This window comes from Saccopteryx bilineata, chromosome 3, assembly GCF_036850765.1.
Source record: "Saccopteryx bilineata isolate mSacBil1 chromosome 3, mSacBil1_pri_phased_curated, whole genome shotgun sequence".
In the NCBI taxonomy this organism is placed as follows: domain Eukaryota; kingdom Metazoa; phylum Chordata; class Mammalia; order Chiroptera; family Emballonuridae; genus Saccopteryx; species Saccopteryx bilineata.
This window is the reverse complement of record NC_089492.1, coordinates 117516098-117535261: the sequence shown is the minus strand read 5'-3', so window position 1 is coordinate 117535261 and position 19164 is coordinate 117516098. Positions and strand designations below refer to the sequence as shown.

General features: G+C 38.0%; 1 protein-coding gene across 2 annotated transcripts in view; it reads left to right on the top strand.

Moving 5' to 3' along the window:
* The window catches only part of USP34 (ubiquitin specific peptidase 34), a 287003-nt gene that overhangs the window by 211225 nt on the left and 56614 nt on the right, over positions 1-19164 (top strand). Inside the window, exons 42-49 of one of the 2 annotated variants that reach the window (XM_066267204.1) lie at positions 4716-4899; positions 5342-5502; positions 8891-8956; positions 12062-12208; positions 12297-12353; positions 12447-12524; positions 12946-13040; positions 17074-17246. In XM_066267204.1, the coding sequence (XP_066123301.1) occupies positions 4716-4899; positions 5342-5502; positions 8891-8956; positions 12062-12208; positions 12297-12353; positions 12447-12524; positions 12946-13040; positions 17074-17246 (961 nt within the window). Of the gene's footprint in view, positions 1-4715; positions 4900-5338; positions 5503-8890; positions 8957-12061; positions 12209-12296; positions 12354-12446; positions 12525-12945; positions 13041-17073; positions 17247-19164 lie in introns of both variants that reach the window. The other variant, XM_066267203.1, reaches the window with a different exon arrangement.

Here is a 19164-nt window from a genome sequence, read left to right as displayed (position 1 = left end):
AAAAGGGTTTTTGGACCCTGGTTGGTTGGCTCAGTGGATAGAGTGTCAACCCAGCTTATGGATGTCCTGGGTTCAGTTCCTGGTCGGGGCACACATGAGAAGTGACCATCTGCTTCTCTTCTTTAACACTCTCTCTTCTCTCTCACTTCCCCTCCTGTAGCCAGTGGCTCAATTAGTTTGAGTGTTTGGCCCCGGCCACTGATGATAGCTTGGTTGGTCCAAGTTTGTCAGCCTCAGGCACTAAAATAGCTCAGTTGATTCGAGCATTGGCCCAAGACTGAGTTGCTGGGTGGATCTCGGTTTGTCCGCATGCAGGAGTCTGTCTCACTATCCCCTCCTCTCACTTAAAATGAGGGAGGGGCTTTTGAAGTTTCTAATCAGTCAAATAACATAAGGGGTATGCTTTGGCAAAATAAATCTGGTAAGAGTTGAGCGCCAGTATAGTGCAGTGGTCTTTAAATATTTATTGCTCATGTATTCTTAAAAGAATTCTGGAAAATCTAGGTGTCCTCTCACAGATTTTTAAATTTAAAAAATTTTCTTGATTTTTGCCCTGGCCAGATAGCTCAGTTGGTTAGAGCATCATCCCAATACGCAAAGGTTGTGGATTCAATCCTGGGTCAAGAACAAATCGAATATGACCTCTGGTGATGCAATGGATAGACCATCAACCTGGAATGCTGAGGTCACTGGTTTGAAACCTAGGGCTTGCCCGGTCAAGGCACGTATAAGAAGTAACTACTGTAGGTTGATGCTTCCAGTTCTTCCCTGGTTTTCTCTCTGTCTCTTCTCTCTAAAATCAATAAATAACTTCTTTTTTTAATTTTAAAACTTTATTTTAAAGAATATAATTTCCAGGGAATTTTTGAAGTTGATAAAAATATTTATTTCTGTATCTACAGTGTATTCTTGTAAATCTCTTCTGTATTTAGTTATGATTATAGCTCTTTTGTATTTAATTACAATTATATTTATTTGAACATGGACAATCAAAGCAACAATACTTTAAATTTTGCCAAATAAATATGAAACATTAAAAATGAAATTATATGCATTAATAACAAGGATAGGGCTTTTAAATTAATTTGTATGATTTTAGATGAATATTGCTTATTAAGCTAGAATGATCCTGTGTTTATTATCTTTATGGATGTAAATTCTGAGAAATTTTGTTTACATAGTGGAACTGTAAAACCTTGTTCATATACAAAGTTTTGTTTAAATGTTATTTCTTTGAATTTCTTCTCAATTACACACTATGGTCTATCATCAGAAACTATTTTTAATACTCTCTCAGGTAGCAGTTTGAAATTCTTTATCTGGGAAGTATATCAAAATGACTTTATCTTAGAGATTTTAATATACAAATGTTACTATTTCACTTAGAGGAGATACCTTCTTTCCTGATACTCAAGAGTAAGGAAAATAAAAATACTGTATATTTTAGTGTGCTTTTACCAACTTGATATTTATGATAAAATGCTCTTTTATCACAGACTTTAAATACATTTTCTCAAAACTCTGGAGCTATAGATAGTTCATTCAATTTCTAGATCTAAACTGATTGGCAAAGATAATTCATTGTTAAGTTAGTTACTAGCAAATTCCCTTTTTGAGTGAGCTTTATTTTATTTATTTAAAAAAATGTTTATTTATTGACTTTATAAAGGGGGGGGTTGGAGCTAGAAGCATCAACTCATAGTTGCTTTAGTTGCTTCACTTGAGTTGTTCATTAATTGTTCGTCCTATGTACCTTGACTGGGCAAGCCCAGGGTTGGTTTTGAAATGACTTTAGCATTCCAAGTCTCTGCTCTATCCACTGTGCCACCACCTGCCAGGCTGAATGAGCTTGGTTTTATTTTTTAGTACAAGTAAATGTGATATTTTATGTCTAAGACAGTAATCTCACCTCTGAATTCTAAGACAAGATATAATCTGTCAACTAGATGAAATAAGACTTTGCTTACTTTTCACATTCCTTAGCCAAAATTAGGACCTATGTATTTTACTATACTTTCTTTGATAATACTGATATGGAAAAGGTGAGGCCATTAATGGGAAAATATTTAAAATTGTCCTTTATTTGCTACTTATGTCAGAGGTTCTGAAAACGACCCCAGCCTCAGTGATTCACCCCTCAGTCAAGGGGTTCAGCATGTAGTTGTACTCATAGCTAACTAAGCCTTATTACAGCAAAATGGTACAACATGAAAGCATCAAAACAAAAGCATTAAGCCAAGTCTGTTGAAAACCATTCCTGTGCTTCTAAGAGTCTTCTCCCTGTGGAGTTGCACAGAATGTGTTTAATTCCCCCAGCAATGAGTGTTACAACACATTTGTGATGTCTACTAGGGAAGCTCTCTTAAGCTTAGGGTCTAGGATTTTATTGGCATGGGTTGTGTAGGCACATATTACCTGCATAACTGATGAGTCACTGAAATTTCAGACTCCCAGATGGAAAGCAGTTACTTAACATAAACTAAACACAAAAAGGCACAGTGTCGCCTGACCAGGCGGTGGCGCAGTGGATAGAGCGTCGGAATGGGATGCAGAAGACCCAGGTTCGAGACCCCGAGGTCGCCAGCTTGAGCCTAAGGTCACTGGCTCGAGCAAGGGGTTACTCGGTCTGCTGAAGTCCCGCGGTCAAGGCACATATGAGAAAGTAGTCAATGAACATAAGGTGTTGCAGTGCACAACGAAAAACTAATGATTGATGCTTCTCATCTCGCCGTCCCTGTCTATCCCTCTCTCTGACTCTCTCTCTCTCTGTCTCTAAAAAAAAAAAGAAAAAAAGAAGATATATTAAATAGCCCAAAAGAAAAAAAAAAGGCACAGTGTCCCACTTTTATCACTAAGGAAAAGTTTGTATTATAGGAGAGTACTGTTTACTATACAAGTTTTCAAATGATAGCCAAGGGCCAATCATAACAATCCATACTTCTAAGGATAGTAGAGCCTCAGTCTTAACCATGTCACCTCTATTTTGTTTTTTTTAGGTGAGGCGGGGAGATAGTGAGCCAGACTCCTGCATGCGCCCTTACTAGGATCCACCTGGCAACCCTGTATGGGGCCAGTCCTCAAGTACTAAGCTATGTTTAGGGCCTGAGGTTGATGTGCTTGGACCATCTGAGCTATCCTTGAACCAAGTGAACCACTGGCTGAGGGAGGGAAAGAGGGGGAGAAGCGGGGAGAGAAGCAGATGGTCGCTTCTCCTGTGTGCCCTGACAGGGAATCTAACTGGGACATCCATACCCTGGGCCAGTGCTCTATCCTCTGAGTCACCGTCCAGGGCCCTTCTCACCTCATTTCTACGCAGTAACCCAGAAGGTTTTCTACCCCAGAACAATGTACCTTAGTAATATTTGAGATAGGTGAATGTATAATTGGTCCTTTCCTACTTTACCAAAAAAAAAATTAAGAAAAAACACATGGAAAAGGTAAACCTTTCTCAGGGAGATCAAATTTAGTAATAAATACATCTGGAATGTACTTTACATGGTAAAAACCTTGCACCTCAGTTTGAACTTCACTGGTATAGAAGTTAAGAGCTTGGTGGTGTCTTAATTCCTTACTCTGGCACCTGCCTTTTCACTCTAGGCCAAGTTCTTGATGTTTTTTGTTTTGGGGTCTTTGTTTTATTTTTTTATTTTTTTTGTATTTTTCCGAAGTTGGAAACGGGGAGGCAGTCAGACAGATCCTGCATGCGCCCGACGGGGATCCACCGGGCACACCCACCAGGGGCCGATGCTCTGCCCATCTGGGGCGTCGCTCTGTTGCAACCAGAGCCATTCTAGTGCCTGAGGCAGAGGCCACAGAGCCATCCTCAGTGCCCAGGCCAACTTTGCTCCAATGGAGCCTTGGCTGCGGGAGGGGAAGAGAGAGACAGAGAGGAAGGAGAGGGGGAGGGGTGGAGAAGCATATGGGCGCTTCTCCTGTGTGTCCTGGCCAGGAATCGAACCCGGGACTCCTGCACGCCAGGCCGACTCTCTACCACTGAGTCAACAGGCCGGGGCCAGTTGTTTTGGGGTCTTTGAATATCCTCTGACATTTAAAAGTTCTCATTATGAGTAAGTTGCTACTTTGGCTCCTACTGCTATTATTATTAAAATAAAATAAGGATAAACTTAAGCAAATGTAGAGTCAGTCAAGATAGGGAAAATAAGTCCTTAATAAAAACTTTGGTCATTTAATGGAGTGTACAATAATAGCACTGTAGATGGGGATCTGTAAGACTGAGCTGTATGTTAGGTGTCCAGCAGGAGGTAAGAGTGAAGGTGATCCTCACCCATTGTGTTTTCTCTAAGAGAAGTAAACATTGGGAAGACTCTCATATAATGGTATATGTTGGCGCTCTAAACTTTTATTTATTTATTTATTTATTTTTAAAGTTCACTCTTTTCTATTTTATTTTTTCATTTTTGGGGAAAAAGGAGAGAGAGGGTGTGTGTGAGAGAAGAGAGGAGGAGCAGGAAGCATCAACTCCCATATGTACCTTGACCAGGCAAGCCCAGGGCTTTGAACCAGCAACCTAGCGTTCCAGTTCAACACTTTATCCACTGTGCCACTATAGGCCAGGCAGTTCTTTAAGTTTTTAAACAGTGTTTTAGAAAATTGTAGATTGTCATATAATTTAGTTTATGTAAGATTCTCATTATATTTGGAATATAATTACATTTAAGTTTAGATAATGTACTTGGTCTTTCTCTGTTTTCCAGGAATTCTTAAAAGATATCTTCAATCTCCTGTTTTTGTTGCCTAGTCTAAAAGACAGACAACAGCCAAAGTGCAAGTCACATTCTTCAAGAGCTGCTGCTTATGATTTGTTAGTAGAAATGGTAAAGGGATCTGTTGAGAACTACAGACTAATACACAACTGGGTTATGGCACAACACATGCAATGTAAGCATTCTTCTTTTTCTTTAATCTTTCTAAATTTTATATGCAGAAATGAGATTTTTGGAAGGCACTTTTTAAAGTAATTCATTGTTCACACACTTTAACATTTATAAATGATAGTTACTAGGATGTTACTAAAGTTAAAAAGTAAAAGTTTTTTTAATGTAATGAAGGACATTTTATAGGTAGCTGAAGTACTTAAGCATTTTTTGGTTAAATATTATAATTTCGTTCTAAATAAAATAAAGTTGTGATACTCCTTTGAATTTTTTGAGAATGTGTTAGTTTAACTGTACTTCCTACTAATTTTAAAAATGTTCATATGTAGTGTTTTATATATATTAACTAAATACATAATGGAGGTAGGGGTTGTTAATAAAAACAGAATACATTTTGTTTAATAGTTTGTTTGGGGGACGTCTGTTCCTGCCTCTTTTTTCAGCAGCCCATGCACCTTATAAATGGGACTACTGGCCTCATGAGGATGTCCGTGCTGAGTGTAGATTTGTTGGCCTGACTAACCTTGGAGCTACTTGTTATTTGGCTTCCACTATTCAGCAACTTTATATGATACCTGAGGCAAGACAGGCTGTCTTCACTGCTAAGGTACAGTTTTCTCACTTTAAAAATTAAAACTATAAAACAAAATTTAAAAATTTTCTGGATAAAACTTGATTTTTTTAAATTTTCTAAAATATTGTTTGAGAAAGTAATTTATGAATTTTTTAAAATGACAACTTGATTACATAACTAGCTAACTGATGTATGTTTTAATTATTTTTACATTTCAGTAGATTACTACTAACATTGTAGTGTAATTTCTCAAAGGAAAGCACAGTTGTGGAATATACACATGCAGTGTATACAGTGAACCATGGTATTTTCAATAAAAATAAATATGAATTTTAAAATGGTGATGAACAGAGACTTGGGGGGTGAACACATAATATAGAAGATGTGTTGTAAAACCTGTATAACTTTGTTAACCAGTGTCACCCCAATAAATTCAATTAAAAAAGTGAGTAAAGTCTAAAAAAGAGTAGGTAGATATACCAGAATCATTGATCTTGTTTCTTCAATATTTATTTCAAAGTAAATTTGATTTTGGACCTTATTTGTTTCGGTAAGCTCTGCTTTGTTTTTAAACTTATTATTTCTAGTTTTTCTTTTTACTACAGACTATTGTTAGTTTTCATTCTGCACTGCTTTTAAATTTTCTTGGCAAACTTTTTTTATGTTTACTTTTTGATTTCCTCATCATGTCATCTTGATATCCTGGCTCCTCTTCTGCCTTACCCCCAAAGTATTGCAATTCTTTATATATCTTCGGTTTTTATATATCTTTAATATGTTTGTTATGTTTTAATGTCTCCAATTTACAGTATATTCATGTAGGTTTGTTTTTTGGCTTTATGTATATTGATGTGTTCAAGTTTTTCATGAAGCAGATTATGAGTAGACATAATGCTAAATGAATAATTGATTTTATTTAGCATAAGGAATTTTTTGTGACTAAATTTGGTGGCCCCATCTGCATAATTCTATAGAACCAGTTAATTAAAGAATCATGTTTTCAGTAATCTTTTTTCTAGCCGGTGACTTAGCCATATTTCTTGTTTTTTCTTCTTTATATTAATGATCACCTTTATTTAATCCATTAGCACTGTGTGGAATTAGTATGTAGCGACAGAAAGAACAATTAGCTGTGTTAATTGTGTGTCTCAAATATGGTAGTTTTAGAACTATATTTAGACTTGTCTCCACATTAAAAATAATCTTACATAACAATATCTGATATGACATTGGATAGTACTCTTTAGTCATATATGGGTAATTGATTATTTCCATGAAAATATTAGTGATTTTTTTATTCCTTTTTCTGATGTCCTCAAGATTATATAAAATTACCATACATGTATTTTAATTGTGGTAAAATATATACAACATAAAGTATATCATTAACTATAAGTGTACAGTTCTGTGGTATTAAGTATATTCATATTGCATTCATCACTACCATCAGTCTCCAGAATTTTTTCACCTTCCTCAACAGAAAATCTGTACCCATTAAATACTTAGCTTGCCATTCTGTCTTCCCCTAAGCTCTCCAACTACTACTCTACTTCAAGTCCCAGTGAACTTGAAGACTCTTGATACCTCATACAAGTGGAATTATTCAATATTAGTGCTTTTGTGACTGGCTTATTTCACTTAATGTCTTCAAGGTTCATCTACTTTGTAGCATATATTAGGATTTCATTCCCTGTAAAGGCTGAATAATATTTCATTGTATATATACACCACATTTGTTCATTCATCTGTCAGTGGACACTTTTAGGTTTATACCTTTGGATATTATGAATAATGCTATGAATATGAGTGTACAAATACCCACTTGAACTCTTCTTTCACAACTTTTATGTATATGCTCAGAAGTGTAATTGTTGGATCATATGGTAATTTTGTATTTATTTTTTTGAGAAATCACTGTGTTTATCCACAGTGGCTGTCCTATTTTATATTTCTACTGTCAATGCAAAAGGTGCCCAGTTTCTTTACATTCTTGCCAACAATTGTCTTTTTCTGTGTTGTTGTTGTTGTTGTTTTTAACAGTCTCCTAATGGGTGTGACATGCATTCTTTTAAGTAGTAAATACATATATATGTAGGGTATGTAGTCATTTAGAAATTGCACATTAAGTAAAATATCTTTGTTTTAACTTGATTTTAAAGAACTCACTCACTTCTGTTCTGCAACCAACTTAATCTTTATTCTCCAATAATGAAACTAGAAATCCAGGTCTTTCCTGGTCATTTTTGTATTCTGAGTTATTAACAATTTGCATGTATTAGATCTGATATATATTGGAAAATGTCATTTTATGTGAATGTTCTCATAATCCCATGGAATATTAAACCCCACATATCAGTAATGTACTGTTTATTTTCTGCTAATTTTGTTGATTGCTTTTATTTAATTCTTACTACAATTGATATAATTTTAAAGTAATTTGTATGCTGAAATGTTGAACAAATTTTTTTTTAAGCAAGTGAGAGAGAGAGACTGGCAGACAAGAAGGAAGAGAGATGAGAAGCATCAACTTGTAGCTGTGTCACTATTTTTTTGTTTGTTTTTAGTTCATTGATTGCTTCTCATAAGTCCCTTGACAGGGAGCTCAAGCTGAGGCAGTGGCTAGTGAGACTTTGCTCATGCCAACGACCTTGGGCTTCAAGCCAGTGACCATTAGGCTCAAGTCGGCGACCATGGGATCATATTCCACACTCAAGCTGGTGAATTTGGGGTTTGGAACCTGGGACCTCAGCATCCCAGGTCGACACTATCCACTGCGCCACCACCAGCCAGGCTATGTTGAACAGATTTTAATTTTAACATCTCTATCTTATGTCCTCAGTTGAATATAATCTCCTAGAAAACAACCTTATTGCACTTAACGCAAATAACTAGTGTATGCTCTGGCATGTGGAAGGCTTATTATTCTATGAGACTATCAGGTCTTCAGAATAATGACATAGTCATAATTCTGTAATTCTGCAATTTTATAATGAAGATAGTATTTCATAGGTTTATTTTAATATTTGAATGAGATAGAGTATATCTATACGTGCTTAGCATGAATGTGGGGCTGTCCTCTAAGGTTGATGTTGCACACCTAAGATGTTTTCTGTTAGAAAATCCCAATATATAAATCAGTATTGTACCAAATAAATGTTAATTTAGAAATTGACTTTTTAAAGTTGTCCTTATCCACTTTTCTTACATAACATTGATGGCTATATTTATATAATGTACAAAATACTCTTAATTGTTAAATGCTAGAATTGCTTAAGGAAGAATAAACTGTCTTTGTTTTTTTCTACAACTAGCTTTAAAGGATGAAAGTGGATAGCGTTAAACACATAATACTTTCTTTGCTAGACTGTCTATAATTTACTGCCATCCGTATATTTTAATGAAGTTTTATTTTAATTTTCAGTATTCAGAAGATATGAAGCACAAAACCACTCTTCTGGAGCTTCAAAAAATGTTTACATATTTAATGGTATGTTTGAGAATCATGTATAAATATGAATTAGATGCTCCCTCTGATCAAAGCTGAAAACATTAAAGTTCATTTGTATTGATTTTTGTTCTGACTATGTACTCTTAACTTTCAAATTTAATTTGTCACTTACTGATATTCTTTTTTTTTTTTTGTATTTTTCTGAAGCTGGAAACGGGGAGAGACAGACAGACTCCCGCATGCACCCGACAGGGATCCACCCGGCACACCCACCAGGGGCAATGCTCTGCCCACCAGGGGGTGATGCTCTGCCCCTCCAGGGCTTCGCTCGGTTGCGACCAGAGCCACTCCAGTGCCTGGGGCAGAGGCGAAGGAGCCATCCCCAGTGCCCGGGCCATCTTTGCTCCAATGGAGCCTTGCTGCGGGAGGGGAAGAGAGAGACAGAGAGGAAGGAGAGGGGGAGGGGTGGAGAAGCAGATGGGCCTTCTCCTGTGTGCCCTGGCTGGGAATCGAACCCGGGACTTTTGCACGCCAGGTCGACGCTCTACCACTGAGCCAACTGGCCAGGGCCCTTTTTTTTTTTTTAATACAGAGAGTCAGAGAGAGGGATAGACAGACCAGAACAGAGAGATGAGAAGCATCAATCATTAGTTTTTCGTTGCGTGTTGCAACACCTTAGTTGTTCATTGATTGCTTTCTCATATGTGCCTTGACCGCGGGCGTTCAGCAGACCGAGTAACCCCTTGCTCAAGCCAGTGACATTGGGTTGAAGCTGGTGAGCTTTTGCTCAAACCAGATGAGCCTGCGCTCAAGCTGGTGACCTCGGGGTCTCGAATCTGGGTCCTTGGCATCCCAGTCTGACGCTCTATCCACTGCGCCACCGCCTGGTCATGCCTTACTGCTATTCTTAATAGCCATATCTCAGTTATTTACATCTGTTACTTATTCTTTGAAAAATCCCTTTTCTAGGCCCTGGCCAGTTGGTAGAGTGTCAGCCTACCATGTGGATGTCCTGACTTTGCTTCCTGGGCAGGGCACACAGGAGAAGCAACAATCTGCTTTTCTACCCCTCCTTCCCCCCCTCCCCTTCTCTCTTTTTCTTTCTCTCCCCCTCTCTTCCCCTCTCTCCTCCTCTTTCCCTCTCTGGCAGCCATAACTCGATTGGTTTGAGCAAGTTGGCCTCAGTCACTGAGGATGGCTCTGTGACCTCCACCTCAGTCACTAAAAATAGCTCGGTTGCAAGCATGGCCCCAGATGCACAGAGCATTGCCCCTTAGTGGGCTTGCCTGGTGGATCCTGGTTGGTGTGCATGCAGGAGTCTATATGTTCACCTCCTCTCCTCTCACTAAAATAAAATTTAAAAAATTAAAGAATTCCTTTTCTTGTCACAGGGTTATCCCTAGGCTTAGAGTCTGCCCTCTTAATTCTTCCAAAATTATAAAAGTAATCAATCCTTTTATGCCTGACCAGGCAGTGGCACAATGGATAGAGTGTTGGACTGGGTTGCAGAGGACCTAGGTTCGAGACCCCAAGGTTGCCAGTTTGGGAGCGTGGGCTATCTGGTTTGAGCAAGACTCAACAGCTTGAGCCCAAGGTCGCTGGCTCGAGCAAGGGTTCACTCGGTCTGCTGTAGCCCCACGGTCAAGGCACATATGAGAAAGCAATCAATGAACAACTTAGGTGCCTCAATGAAGAACTGATGCTTCTCATCTCTCTTCCTTCCTGTCTGTTCCTCTCTCTGACTCTCTCTGTCACAAAATAAATAAATAAATAAAAATTTAAGTAATCAGTCCTTTTAAAAGTAGCAAAATTTACAATATTACTTCCCTTCTTAAAACAGTGGTTCTTTATAATGAACAGAGTAGTGTCTTGATTCATCAGCATAGCAAAGATCTTGTGTCATTTTGCTTCTTCCCTTCAATTTTCTCTCTTATCCCTTCCCATATTTAGCTTCACTATAATTATGTAAGCCCTTTGAAGTCCATCATCCTGTTGATTCATTACTTGTATAGTTATGCTATTCCTTCTGCCTTTTGCATTCTTCCTTTAGCACTCTTCTTCATATCCTTCAAGAATCAACATAATTTTCACTTCCTCTAATAGACCAAAGAGTCCACAAAGTATCGTTGAGTCACCAGTAACTCTGTTGTACCTACCACTTGTATTGAAAGTTACTTGAATCACCTGTTAGAATCTTGAGGACAGCAATTATATTATTTATTTTTGTATTTTTCAGCTTCTGATACTAATAAGGACTCAATAAGTGAGATTCTTCACAAAATTAAAAGATTTACTAGTCAATTCTTGATTTCATTTTTAATTTCCATTCAACAGAGCTGGAACATGCCATCTGAACTGACAAAAGAGAAAACTTTTAAATTAAAAAACAAAAGTTCAATCTGTATTAAAACTTATTCAGCCTGCAAAGACTTTGTATTTTCTGCTGTACAATTCAAATCTGTGTACCTGGAGTTTCAAAACACTTCCTAGAAATTCCTAGACTTAAAAATTACAGAATTTCTTGGCCCTGTCTGGTTGGCTCAGTGGTAGAGCTTTGGCCTGGCATGTAGAAGTACTGGGTTCAATTTCTGGCCAGGGCACACAGAAGCATCCATCTGCTTCTCCACCCCTCCCCCTCTCCTTCTCTCTTTCTCTCTCTTCTCCTCCAGCAGCCAGAGCTCCATTGGAGCAAAGCTGGCCCTGGGCACTGAGGATGGCTCCATGGCCTCTGCCTCAGGCACCAGTATGGCTCTCTTTGCAACAGAGCAACAACCCACATGGGTAGAGCATCGCGCCCTAGTGGACATGTTTGGCTGATCTTGGTTGGGCACATGTGGGAGACTGTCTCTCTTCCCCGCTTCTCACTTAGGAAAAATACAAAAACAAAACAACATAGAATTTCTTAATTTATGATAATTTAAGCATCTTCTGGCACCAAGACTATAAACTGAAAATGCTATGCAGAATTAAAAAAATGAAAAAAACATTTTAAACCTTTATGGATTTTACTACCTGTTTTGTTGTTGCTTTGATGTTTATTCATGAACCTTGTAATAATTTTATTTTTATTTGAGACTTATATTTGTGTTTTTGATTATATCATATTCTTTCCCCCACCACACCACCCCCACTTTTTCTTTAAAGGAGAGTGAATGCAAAGCATATAATCCTAGACCCTTCTGTAAAACATATACCATGGATAAGCAGCCTCTGAATACTGGGGAGCAGAAAGATATGACAGAGTTTTTTACTGATCTAATTACCAAAATTGAAGAGATGTCTCCAGAATTGGTTAGTACTGGAATACTAAAGTTTCTTTGAATTTGTAGAGATTTACACAACTTTAATTACTTACTTTTTTTTTGTATTTGTTTTAAAGAAAAATACTGTCAAAAGTCTGTTTGGAGGTGTAATTACAAATAATGTTGTGTCCTTGGTAAGTATTCTACCTATTCTTTGCTTTTTGGAAGTCTTAATGTATTATAGCTTACTATAATAAATTACTAATATTTTACTGTTGATTGACTAGGATTGTGAACATGTTAGTCAGACTGCTGAAGAGTTTTATACTGTGAGGTGCCAGGTGGCTGATATGAAGAACATTTATGTAAGTACAATATATATATATACACACACACACACACACACACACACACATATATATATATAGAGAGAGAGACTTGTTTCTGCTTTTAAATATTTGTATGTAGCAGGTTTATGTTTCTCATCTTGAAAGTTTCATATTTTCATCTCTTCATACTATGCTACTTAGATAAGAACTAAAGGTAGACAACAAAGCTGATTTTTCCCCCAAAGTGTAAATACTTCACTTTTGAAAAATTAGAAAGATTCAACGAGCATTTTTTTAATATGAGGAGAAAACAGTTTTTTTACTGAAATTAAAACTTCACTTTAAAAAATAAATTATTTTCCTCTATGTATTCTGTCAGAATTATAATGACTATTTTTTGTATTTTTGCATGCCATAAACAGTAATATGAAACTTTTATCTGTGGCTTTATACACAGGAATCTCTTGATGAAGTCACTATTAAAGATACTTTAGAAGGTGACAACATGTATACTTGTTCTCATTGTGGGAAGAAAGTACGAGCTGAAAAAAGGTACGTTTTTGAAATGTAATGTTTATCACATTGATAAATCATTAAGTGAAAGTAAAGCACAAACTTAGTATATAAATTAAAATTATCTGCTCTGGCCTATTTGCTGGGTGGATAGAGCATCAGCATGGCATATGGACATCCCGGGTTCAATTCCCAGTTAGGGCACAAAAGAGAAGCAGCCATCTGCTTCTTTTCTCCTTTTCCCCATCTCTGTCTTCCCCTCCCGCAGCCAGTGGCTCAATTGGTTCAAGTGTTGGCCCTGGGCGCTGAGGATAACTCTGTTGGTCTGGGGGCGGGGGAGATGACAGTGAGTAAGTAAAAAGCACTGCATTTTGTTTCAAAAAGGTGCATTGTATGTTTTGTCAGGTTGGAGCAATAAAAGCAGAGTTGTCAGGGAACATGATACCAAGTATAGAGCTTTCATTTTAGAAGTTTGACAGTGAAAAACAGCAAGGAAGATGGAATCTAGAAGAAGCTTTGGAATCAAACAGTAGTTTTCTAGATGAAACAGATCAGAGCATGTTTTTAGCAGAGAGTGAAAAGCCATTGCCTCAGATTGTTTAATAGAAGATATTTTTTTCCAGATTAATATGCATTTGAAAGGAATGATATTTTTTTCCTTAATCTCCAGAAAGTCAGTGGTTGCAAAAGAGAAAGGTTGTAAGTATACATATTTAAATGAATGCAGGCAGTTATAGGAAGAAAAACTCATCTGACAAGATTTGAACTGGGTAAGAGTAAAGGACTCACAGAATGGCTCACAGAATGGCATCAGTGTTTTACTGTGGAGGAATATAATGGAGTAAAAAGATAATTGAAAGAGGAAGTCATGTTGTTTGGAGAATCTTCTTTTAGTTAGAATAAACAAACTTGTTGAATATATCTGTCATTATTGATAATAAGCTTCTTGAAACATTTCCTTTTTTTGGCTAATACTATTGTATTGTTTGTATGGGTTTTTTTGTTGTTCTTTTATTTTATTTTTATTTATTCATTTTAGAGAGGAGAGGTAGAGACAGAGAGAGAGACCGGGGGGGGGGGGGGGGGGGAGACAGAGAGAGAGAGAAGGAGAAGAGGAGCTGGAAGCATCAACTCCCATATGTGCTTTGACCAGACAAGCCCAGGGTTTTGAACCGGCAACCTCAGCATTTCCAGGTCAACGCTTTATCCACTGTGCCACCACAGGTCAGGCTGTTTGTATGTTTTTGAAACACTATCTCATTTCTCCCAGGCAAAGTGTTATTCAGTCTTTTATACTTTTAACCATACTTTTAAATGTGTGTAATACAGTAAAATGGTCAACAGAAAGGGGCTGAGGATCATATTCTGCTCTGCTCTTTTTCTTTTCTTTTTTTCCAAGTGAGAGGAGGGGAGATAGGCTCCTGCTTGTGTTCCAATCAGTATCCACCCAGCAACCCCCATCTGGGTCGATGCTCTTCCCATCTTGGAACAAGTTTGCAAATGAACTATTTTTAGCATCTGAGGCAGAGGCTCCAAGGAAGCCATTCTCAGCACCCAGGGTTGACATGCTCGAACCAATCTAGCCAGAACTGTGGCAGAGGAAGAGAGAGAGAGAGAAGAGTGAGCGGAAAGGGTGGAGAAGAAGATGATTGCTTCTCTGGGCCCCAACCAGGAATTGAATCCAAGACATTCACATGCTGGGCTGACGCTCTACCACTGGGTCAACCGGCCAGGGCTTGCTCTGCTCTATTTTTAAATCTCTGGTTTACTCAGTTTATTCTTTCCTGAATAATTTTATCTATCACCATAACATTAATCTCTGCTGACATGCTAATGATTCTCAAATTATTTTACCTAATTCAGAATGCTATGCTGTGCTGTGCTCTTCCAACTGTCTTGTGTGTCTCACACATTTAATAGGTCTTTAACATAAGTTCTCATCTTTTCAGATGTTTGTCTTTTTTTGTTTTATTTTGTTTTTTGTTTTTTTTTCTTTTTGACAGAAAAAGGGACGAATAGGGACAGACAGGCAGGAAGAGAGAGAGATGAGAAGCATCAATTCTTCATTGTGGCTCCTTAGTCTCCTTCGTTGTTCAATGATTGCTTTCTCATATGTGCCTTGACCAGGGGGTGGGGGTGGGAGGGTGGGGGTACAGCAGAGTGAGTGACCTCTTGCTCAAGCCAGTGACCTTGGCATCAAGCCAGCAACCATGGGGTCATGTCTATAATCTCAAGCCAGCGACCCCACTCTCAAACTGGTGAGCTGTCGCTCAAGCCAGTGACCTTGGGGTTTCGAACTTGTGTCCTCTGTGTCCCAGTTCAATGTTCTCTGTCCACTGTGCCACCACCTGGTCAGGCCAGATGTTTATGTCTTTTATTCTCTAACCCAATGCATAGTTTATTGCCCATCACAAGTCATTTAGTGACTCTTAGCTTTCAGGATAAAGTTCATACTATAACATTATACACAAGGCCCTTTATCATATAACTTTTTTTTTTTTTTTTTTGGTGGCAGAGATAGAGTCAGAGAGAGGGACAGACAGAGAGGAAGGGAGAGAGATGAGAAACATCAATTCTTCATTGCGGTTCCGTAGTTGTTAATTGATTGATTTTTCATATGTGCCTTGACCCGGGGGGCTACAGCAGACCGAGTGACCCCTTGCTCGAGCCAGCTACCTTGGGCTCAAGCTTTTGATCTGTGCTCAAACCAGATAAGCCCGCGTTCAAGCTGGCGACCTCAGGGTCTCAAACCTGGGTCCTCTGTGTCCCAGTCCGACGCTCTATCCACTGCATTACTACCTGGTCAGGCTATCATTTAACTCTTTTAGACTTCTGTAACCTTATCATTTGCTAGTTCCAGATAATCAGTAATGATGAACTTTTAGACTTCTTATTCCCTTTGCTTGTGACATCTTTGCCAGCCTCCCTTATCTTCCTAAATTCCTTTAAAAAAGAAGCAACTAAGTTCTTTGTTTAAATAAATTCTCTTGAATCCTGTATACAGTGAAGTGTATTATTCCCTGAAATTCATAGACAGTATTTTATAAATCCAAATTTATATAAATATTTTGTTTAAACTGAAATTTTGGTGTTTTAAACTTAAACCAGTAATATGTCAACCATTAGATTTGACTTGCTTTTGCTGCTGCTACGATTGCTATAGTATCAGGCAACGCATATTGCAAATGGTATTTGCCAGGCAGCATTCTAAAAGTTGTACCAGGCATCCCCAAAGTACGGCCCGCAGGCTGAGGGCCTGCATGCAGCCCTCTGAGGCCATTAATCCGGCCCCTGCCGCATTTCCGGAAGGGGCACCTCTTTCATTGGTGGTCAATGAGAGGAGCACTGTATGTGGCGGCCCTCCAACGGTCTGAGGGACAGTGAACTGGCCCCCTGTGTAAAAAGTTTGGGGACCCTTGGTAGACACTTTTTTCTTTTCTTTTTTCTTTTTTTTTTTAGCAAGAGAAGACAGGGACAGACAGGAAGGGAGAAAGATGAGAAGCATCAATTCTTTTTGCAGCACCACCTTAGTTGTTCATTGATGACTTTCTCATGTGTGCCTTGAGCGGGGGGCTCCAGCAGAGCCAGGAGCCCCACACTCAAGCTGGTGACTTTAGGGTTTCAAACTTGGGTCCTCAACATTTCAGGACAGTATTCTATCTACTGCTCCATCACTTGGGCAGGCAGGAGTAGATACTTCAATCTCTATTTTACAAATCAGGATTTAAGCTCAGAGAGTTTAAGTAACTTGTTTAAGGTCATACATTTAGTAAATGATAGAGAGACTTTACAATTCTAGTGTACATGAACCCCTATTATTTAAGGTGGAAAAGAAACCTAAGACCTCTTTGCCTTTAAATTATGTGACTCTTTTCTACATTTCCATTGCATATTTACTACATATCTTCATCATGGTATTTACCACAGTCTACTGTAATGTTTTGTTTTTGTTTTTTTTTATCTAGACACAGGAAAGCCCTTTCAGAATGAAAAAAGGCATGTAAATAATTGAACTAATTTTGAAAGAAAATTTTAACAAAAGTTTTAAAATGGTTTTTTTCCTGTCTTTCAGAGCATGTTTTAAGAAATTGCCTCGCATTCTGAGTTTTAATACTATGAGGTATACATTTAATATGGTCACAATGATGAAAGAGAAAGTGAACACACACTTTTCCTTCCCATTACGTTTGGATATGACACCCTATACAGAAGATTTTCTTATGGGAAAGAGTGACAGGAAAGAAGGTAATATTTTATCTTTTTTCTTATTGTAAGTCTCTATAATAACATAGTCACAATTTTAAAGTTGTAGTCAGCTACATATTTAACAAAATTAAATTGAATCTTAGAAGAATGTTTTTAAAGACAATATGGCATGTTCAGTCAATTACCCTGTAAATACTTAATATCTACTAGGACTGGGTTCTAGGCACTTTTCTAGGAATTGAGAACATTGTAGTAAACAAGATCAGTGTGGTTTCTGCCCTTGTAGAACTTATGTCTAGTGCACAAGTACTAATATTGAATGAGAAATTATGAACATAGTGTGTTGTCAGATAGGATAGTGAATGTGTAACAGAGCTGGGGGAATCAGGGAGAGCTTTTATAAGAAGATGACATTTAAAGCAGAGCCTGAGTTAGAGCTAGATTGAGAAGAATGGATAAGCTCTTTGGTGGGCGGGCAGTGGGGTTGATGAGATGGACAAAAGGCTCTGATCAGATTATATTTTTGTAGGTTATGTTAATAATTTTGATCTTTATTCAGTGTGAAACCATTGGAAGATTTTAAGCAGAGAACTGAGATGGGAACCAGGTGGGATCTGGAAAAGGTTAACCTGACTACAGCAATTGAAATAGATTAGAAGATGATGAAATGGATGTGGGGAGTCCATTCTGGTAAACTATAGAGATGGTAACTTAGATGAGAGAGCATACCAGTAAGGTTAGAGAAGTGTATGGAGTTACAGTTAACAGAACTTGATGATTGAATGAATATATTCAACAAATTTATGGAACATGTTTCTACTATGTAATTTGCTATTCTTGTAGTAATAGGAATATAATGACAACAAAGGAAAAGGTATCTGCCCCCTTTTTTTTTTAATATGTTTTTTTTTGTTTGTTTTTAGTTTATTCATTTTAGAGAGGAGAGAGAGAGAGACAGAGAGAGAGAGGAGAGACAGAGAGAGAGAAGGGGGAGAGGAGCTGGAAGCATCAATTCCCATATGTGCCTTGACCAGGCAAGCCCAGGGTTTCAAACTGGCGACCTCAGCATTTCCAGGTCGACGCTTTACCCACTGCGCCACCACAGGTCAGGCATCTGCCCCCTTTGAAGCTTACATTTTAGTTTGTCTGCTACCAGAGTGAGGAGGAAAAGTCAGAATCAACTCAGGTTTCTGGTTGGATCAACTAGGTGAATAAGGAGGTCAGTATTTCAGGACTTCAAGAAAGAAGGAATGTGGTCAGAATTATTGAATGCTAAAGAAAAGGAATAGTTTCATTAAGAACATAATGGAACATAATCTGTCATGTAGAAGATTTTTGGTTATCTTTATCAGTGATTTCATTTGTGTGTTGCAAAAGGAAGGCAAATTGCAGTGAGTCAAAGATGGCTCTTGGTTCATAAGTAGTTACCTCCCAGTGATTTTCAAACTTCTGTTTATGTGCCTGAAGGACCACAGAGGTGAGGAATGGAAATAGGTAAGAGAAAAAAGCAGAACAGGTTTAGCACTTGCCTTTTCCATTCTTCTTTAGCCAGAGAAGTTCCATTTTACATAATAAGGATCCTGGCAAGTTTTCTTAGTTCTACTGATTTAAAATTTCAAGAAGTCTGAAGAAGCTACTATGAGATTTAGTGGGAAAAAAATGTTTTGATCTTTCTACTATGTTGCCTGGCACTTACTGAGCATTCAATAACTGTTTTACCCTCACTAAATGAGAGATGAGAGAGGTGTGAACAACAGGTTTAGGATATTCTTTCACAAGAAGAACATTCTCAAAAAAAATAAGTGAGCAGAACCTTTTCTTTAAAGAGGAGAGAGAAGATGGTGACTGTATCTCTGAAGGAATATGGAGTTACGGGGAGGGAATTTTTAAAGTTAGAATTTGAGTATGTTTAGCCTGACCAGGCGGTGGCGCAGTGGATAGAGCATCAGACTGGGAC